The sequence below is a fragment of the Oryzias melastigma genome, linkage group LG16, assembly GCF_002922805.2.
Source record: "Oryzias melastigma strain HK-1 linkage group LG16, ASM292280v2, whole genome shotgun sequence".
NCBI classification, from domain to species: domain Eukaryota; kingdom Metazoa; phylum Chordata; class Actinopteri; order Beloniformes; family Adrianichthyidae; genus Oryzias; species Oryzias melastigma.
In genome coordinates, this window is record NC_050527.1 from 28938574 (window position 1) to 28944966 (window position 6393).

The 6393-nt window shown below is 48.8% G+C and overlaps 2 protein-coding genes across 6 annotated transcripts in view; one reads left to right on the forward strand and one right to left on the reverse strand.

The window, feature by feature from the left end:
• LOC112136742 lies at positions 1-4763 on the forward strand. Of its 4 annotated transcripts, none has more exons than XR_004949338.1 (7): positions 1-51; positions 1291-1458; positions 1533-1631; positions 3039-3183; positions 3301-3409; positions 3763-4032; positions 4587-4763. XR_004949338.1 is itself a non-coding variant. In XM_036215986.1 (7 exons), the coding sequence occupies exons 2-6, from the start codon at positions 1338-1340 to the stop codon at positions 3916-3918; spliced, it is 630 nt and encodes a 209-aa protein (XP_036071879.1). In that variant the 5' UTR covers positions 1-51; positions 1291-1337; the 3' UTR covers positions 3919-3935; positions 4587-4763. The 4 variants fall into 4 exon arrangements, 3 of the variants coding, with proteins under 3 accessions (XP_036071879.1, XP_036071878.1, XP_036071880.1); XM_036215986.1 differs by having other exon boundaries at positions 3763-3935; XM_036215985.1 differs by lacking the exon at positions 4587-4763 and having other exon boundaries at positions 3763-4372.
• A 60-nt stretch (positions 4764-4823) lies between these two features.
• tmem116 (transmembrane protein 116) overlaps positions 4824-6393 on the reverse strand; it is a 9542-nt gene continuing 7972 nt past the window's right edge. For both annotated transcript variants that reach the window (XM_024258631.2, XM_036215981.1), the window contains 4 exons: positions 5981-6116; positions 5756-5900; positions 5609-5688; positions 4824-5526 (listed from right to left, as the gene is read on the reverse strand). In XM_024258631.2, coding sequence (XP_024114399.1) covers positions 5356-5526; positions 5609-5688; positions 5756-5900; positions 5981-6116 — 532 coding nt within the window. In that variant the 3' untranslated portion in view covers positions 4824-5355. The remainder of the gene's footprint in view (positions 5527-5608; positions 5689-5755; positions 5901-5980; positions 6117-6393) is intronic.

Genomic DNA, 6393 nt, shown 5'->3' on the forward strand with positions numbered 1-6393 from the left:
GGTAAAAGAAGACATGAAATGAGCTCGTTGACAACCACCGAAACAGTGACGGTGAGTGGAAGATTGTCCGTCTGTGGTCTAAAACAGCTGTTGACATTTTATTTTGAAAGGTCAGTCCTAGTTTCCGGCTAAAGGAAGAAAACAAAAGAAAACCTTCTCAGCTTTTCTCCATCGTTTCCTCAATAATTCCTAGTTCTTTGGTTGTTGGGTTTTCAAAGTTTTTGAGGCCTTTAGTCGAACATTAGAACATCATCTGGTTTCTGGAGGGTTTCACAGATTTAATCTCAGATGTGTTCAGGTCTAAATGATCTTTCAGAAATCAGATGGATGTCCTACCAAGATTCTGGTTGTTGATTTCCCTCTGAGACGCTGAAGGTTTAGACCAGGGGTCTGCAACCTGCGGCTCCGGAGCCACCTGTGGCTCTTTGACCCTTCTATTGTGGCTCTTTGACCCCTCTATTGTGGCTCTTTGACCCCTTCACTTTGGCTCTTTGACTCCTCTATTGTGGCTCTTTGACCCCTCCAATGTGGCTCTTTGACCCCTCTATTGTGGCTCTTTGACCCCTCCATTGTGGCTCTTTGACTCCTCTATTGTGGCTCTTTGACCCCTCCGTTGTGGTTCTTTGGTTACATTAAAATCCATCCATTTTCCTGACCACTTCGTCCCTGTCGGGGTCGCGGGGTGCCGGAGCCCATCCCGGCCACTGATGGGCGAAGGCGGGGTTCATCCTGGACAGGTCGCCAGTCTGTCGCAGGGCCTCAATCACACTCACATACACTCTGACATTCACACCTAGGGGCAATTTAGAGTCACCAATTAACCTATGAAGCATGTTTTTGGATGGTGGGAGGAAGCCGGAGTCCCCGGTGAAAACCCACGCATGCACGGGGAGAACATGCAAACTCCACACAGAAAGGTCCCAGCCGGGAGTCGAACCGGGGCCTTCTCGCTGTGAGGCAAGAGCGCTAACCACTGCACCACCGTGCAGCCCAGTTACATTAAAATGTTTTTTTTTTAATTAAATGTAAAGGAAAAAAATAAGAAGTAAAGTTATAAAAAATGAACTTGAACTTTATTCACAATCATTGAAGAACGATATGAATCATTCAAGGAGGATCTTAACTACGGTAGCTTGTCTGTTAAAAGTTATAAACTATTTCATATTTTTAAAAAGAGCTATTTTCTCTTCATGTTTATGTTTTATTCATGCCAAAAATACAATATTTTATTTGAATGTACCATGCTAGTAGAAAAACTTTCATATTAATCAGTATCTTATTTTTCTAAAGGCTGACTGAAGACTTTGTGGCTCCTCCGGTCAGAACCTCCAGTCCAGATGGAGCAGGAGAGCTCCAGGAGCCATGAAGGTGAAGCACCACCTGCTGGTCTGATGCCGGGGGGGGCTGAACCGTTCCCTCCTCCATCGGGACGGAACATTCTGGAGATGACATCACAGAGTGAGTGGGAGGTTCCTCCATGGTGGATGTGGGAGGGCTCCAACTGCCTCAGACGTATAAAACAGCAGTTTCAGCAGCAGGACAGCAGTCCACCATGGCGCCCCCCCTGACCCTCCCGTGTGTGTCCTACCTGGCTGTGCTGCTGGTTTTGGTGGACGCCTCCTCCTCCTCAGGTGAGCCAGTTTTTCTGCTGTCAGAGGAGTTTCTCACGTTGACTAAAAAGGAGAAATAACGGCTGATTTCCTGCCGTTTCATGACCCCCCTGATGGTTTGCTGACTTTTGCCTGAAGTTTCCTTTAAAGTTTCACAGGTTTCTGTTTAGAGGCTCAAAAACACAAAGACTGCGGTTGAATCCTTCATTCGTGTTTTTGAAGGTTTTACAAAAGTAAAAATAGTTTCAGTTTCACACAACTGATTTCTGCCTCAGAAACTTGATTAATCCTCTTAAACTGAAAGGACATTTGACTGAGGTGACATGACATCCCATAATAACCCCCATATTACTGCAACCCTTCAGTTTCTGCTCCGCCTCTTTCTGTGAATCAGCTGTTTTACCAACTAAACAAAAGAAAAAAAAAGCTCAGATTCAGCTTCCAACCACAGCGGATGAAATGAGCCTCCCACCTCCGTGCTTCACTGCAGAGTGGATTTGGTGCAGGTGGTTTCAGGTGAGCAGCTCAGTGAACCTGTGATCTGCAGAAAAAGCTTTTCTTCTGTGGATCGGAGTCAGATCCGGATGTTTCCGTAACATCATCAGAGCTCACCCGCTCACATTCACTAGATGAATCCAGCGTGTGGAGACTCGTCTGCTTCATCTGTGCGGCTGCTGGAACCGGTTCTGTGGATCTTCAGATGGTTCCTCAAACAGCAGATGTGAGGAGTCTCCTCCTGGTTCAGGTCTCCTCAGAACTCAGACATGTCCTGGCTGATCCAGCAGGTCTGGCAGAAGACGCTGAACCAAAGCCAAAGCCGGTTGTGGGTTTGGTCTTGGCTCTGAAAAATCCCGCTGACTCTCCTTTGGCCGGCGGCTGCTGGAGCGTTCTCACGGTCCTCCATGATGAGCTTAGCACCAGAACCTTCAGCTGTTCTGGAAGAATAGACGACACCGTCCAGATTTTCTGTTGGTGTCTTCATGTTCATGACGCACCCTGCAGACGCTCGACTCTGCAGACGTTCTGACCCTGCAGACGCTCTGATCCTGCAGATGCTCTAGTCCTGCAGACGCTCTGGTCCTGCAGAAGCTCCGGTCCTGCAGACGCTCTAGTCCTGCAGACGCTCTAGTCCTGCAGACGCTCTGGTCCTGCAGACGCTCTAGTCCTGCAGACGCTCTAGTCCTGCAGATGCTCTAGTCCTGCAGACGCTCTAGTCCTGCAGACGCTCTGGTCCTGCAGACGCTCTAGTCCTGCAGACGCTCTAGTCCTGCAGACCCTCTGGTCCTGCAGACGCTCTGGTCCTGCAGACCCTCTGGTCGTGCAGACGCTTTGATCGCGCAGACACGCTAACACTTTCTGCAGTCGGGCTTTCTCTCTGGCTCTGAGATTTCAGGAGTTTCATTTCTTTTTTTTTTTTTGTCTCTACAGGTGGGAGAAAGAACTTCCAAGCAGACCTCCACGGTCATTCTCTGACAGATCTCTACAACAGTCCGGTGATGACAGCAGAGAGAGTGAAGAGACCATTTGGGTCCTCTGGATCTGGATCAGGAGGATTCAGTCACACCGGAGTTCGGTCAGTTCAGGTTTCATGAACGATTCCTCCGAGCTGCTTCTTCATGTTCCATCTGCTGAAGGAGCTACTGTAAATGAAGACAAACGTTTTCTGTCTTATCAATCAACATCTCTGCAGAGTGACGCTGGAAGACGGCTCTCAGTGGCTCGTCCATAAAGGCCGCAGATACGGAGACGCCTCAGAGACGGTGGTGACAAGAGCTGGACACATGAGCGACAAATGGAAGGTAAGGGGTCCTGCAGGTTAGGAGTGTTCAGGTCTAGAGGAGCAGATCTTTGTCTGACTCTTTGCTGAATTCTCTCTTAATATCAAACTTAATAAATTTCAAAAAGTTCCTTCTTCAATTAAAACACAGATAGTCGTCGTAGAAAACTCCATCCTTTGATTTATTTCAGTGTTTATTGAATTCTTTGAGTTCTGGATTCAAATCAGATTTGGTCCAAAACCAGGAAACTTCAGCCAATCAGATGGTTGGATTCAGAAAATTAAGTTCATTTTTTAAATATCTTATCATAGTGAAAATGTTTCTAAGCTGCATCTGTCTGTGAAAACTGTGAGTGGTTCTGTTCGGGTCCACAGGTGATCCAGACCAAGAACTTTGACGGCTCCAAGACAGTGTCGGACCTCGTGCGGGCCGGAGGCACCAAATACAATCTGCTCAGGGACAACTGCCACCACGCGTCTCGCAGGATGATGAATCTGGGGGGCCGATCCTCCAACAGGAGAAGGAACTGATCTCCTCCATCCAGGAGGTGCATCTCCAGCTCAGTCCAGATCATCTGAGATCCAATGTTTCAGCTTCTCCTGCTGGAGGCTGGGCGACCTCTGTGCTGCTTCCTGACTCTACAGGTCTGCTGTGGCTGGGTTGATAAAATCGATTAGTCGATCTGAATCGGTCGAAGCTTAATAGAGCAATGATCGATCCATAAAAATATAAATCGATTTAAATCTAAAGTCTGCTAGCTTGATGCTAACGTTTAATGGGATTTACCATAGGATGGCTAATGCTAACGCTCGGCCGTCGTAAACATACATTCTAACTAAATGAACTTCTTTATATGAATTATCCAAACTCTTTTAAGGAAATGTTTTTAAAGTAACAATTTGTGGTCCAAAACATAGTTTTTTCCTCATTTTTTCTTCTTCTGGATTAAGGTGTAATGCTATAGCATGATCTCCACCTAGTGTCCAAACTGAAACGTCCTCCAGGAGAATCAGAACAATGTTTAAATGTTAATGATCTGAACATTTTAGTTAGAACTTCTCCTTTAGAGAATCCATGTAACTCTGGATGATATTAACAATCTCAGTATTTCACTGATACGTTTACAGGATGTGAACTGCTCTTGAGAATCGAATTGTTTCTGGAAATTATAATAGATACCCAGCCCTAATTTCTGCAGCTGGTTTCCATGGAGACGCTTTCTGCTGCCGCTCAAACGCTTCAGCTTCAGAGACTCCGAGTCAAATAAAGAGAACAAGCAAACAGAAACAGTGTTGTTTTCATCTCACATCAGGGCGCCCGATGGGGGGGTCAAAGAGCTGATTCCATCAGTTCAAAACGTGTGGGCTTTTATTTTGAAGAGATGTTCCTGAAGCGGCATTAAGCCCGTCCGTGTTCAGTTTCATTCATTCATTCATTTTGTTCACTTGAACTCTATTTTAACAAAACTCTCACATTTTTCACAGACATTTAAACAAATACAATCCAAATATGATCAAAGACATAAAGCACCTAAAATGAAGGAAAAGAACAAGATTTGGGTTCAACAAACACTCAGGGGGAGTCTGGAGGGGCAGATTAAATTCGTTTTTTAGACAAATGCACATTAGTTCATGATGGCAGAAAAACGTCGTCCTCATTCTGGAAATACAAACTCCCGTTTTACTTTCATCCAGACCCGGTTCTGACCCGGTCTCCCTATCACTGCAAAGCGGTTTTATTTTGATAGTGTCCAGTCTTGACTTCCTGCTGCTGGCTGCCACGTGCCTGTGCAGGACCACGTTTTTCCCTGCATTCTGACTGCAGGTTTCTGCTGCTCCTCCTCACAGGTGGACCCCCCCCCCACCACCCAGACTTTTTCAAATCCTGTTTCTGTGAAGCTCTTCCTCTCCGTGGAACCCCCCCCCCGACTGCGGTCCTCTCAGCTGAAAGTGAAAGGCTCCGCCCCCTCAGCAGAAGGCCCTCAGACCCTTGTAGCTCCTGGTCTTCTGAGACTGCAGCAGAGGCGTCTGAGGGTTGGCGTCCCGGGTCAGCGCCGTCAGACCCACCCGCCGCAGGTGCACCGACGTCCAGCCGTAGACCAGACAGTTGAGGAAACCCTGAGAGGCGGAGGTGAGGGCCTGCAGGGGGGAGGGGGGATAGATCTGAGCTCAGTATGGGATCCCCCCCCACCACAGGTAGGCGTTTCCGCCACAGACTCACCTGAGTGATGTAGAGGCCAGCCGCCGCCCTGCCGTGACCCGTGGAGGGCTTGGCCACACGCAGGAAGGCCAGCGCCACCGCTGAGGAGCAAACAACAGCTCAGTGACCGCCGCTGGCGCTCCCGAGGAGACGGCTGGACAGACTCACCTGAACCCCAGCAGAGGACGAACACCAGCGGGTACAGCACCACCCGCTGGTCCAGGACCCGCAGGGCCGCGCGCTGCTCCGGGCCCACGATGCCGTTGGACGCCATGGCCCGGACGTGGAAGTGGCGTGCTTTAGCGACGAGCACCTGGAGCAGCAGAGAGGTTACCCCTGCAGGTCACCTGACTGAACAGCTGAGATGTGGTCACATGACATCAGGAAACTCACTATGATGCTGCTGAGGGTGAGGAGGAAGGTGACGAGGAAGACCACCATGCGGTAGGTGTGCAGCAGACTGCAGCTCGCGCTCAGCTGATGGCCATGTGACGTCCGGTACAGCGCGTCCGTTTGCATCAGCAGACACCTGGTTTCATACGGAGCGCCGTGAGGGTCAGAGTCCCCAACGGGTTATGGGGTGGGGGCAGAAACACCGATCTTCAGGATGGGGGGGTCGTAGGGTGACTCCACCGACACAGGGACACCCCCATGAACGTTTGGACTCAGGACCATGTGACCTGGACAACACAGGACTACCATCCTGTTTTTTTTTGTTTTTTTTTCTTTTTTTTAACTTGTCCTGTCCAACAGCTGAGCCAACAGATGTGGGCTGAGAGCTTCTTGTGTTGGGCAGATTTTACTGT

What these genes read in the sequence shown, in the direction of transcription:
- LOC112136742 (XM_036215986.1), top strand. Translation starts at nt 1,338, where the DNA reads ATGGAGCAGGAGAGCTCCAGGAGCCATGAAGGTGAAGCACCACCTGCT. An exon ending in TCTGGAGATGACATCACAGA is followed by an intron (nt 1,459 to 1,532) that starts GTGAGTGGGAGG and finishes CAGCAGTTTCAG; the next exon opens with CAGCAGGACAGCAGTCCACC. An exon ending in TTCAGTCACACCGGAGTTCG is followed by an intron (nt 3,184 to 3,300) that starts GTCAGTTCAGGT and finishes ACATCTCTGCAG; the next exon opens with AGTGACGCTGGAAGACGGCT.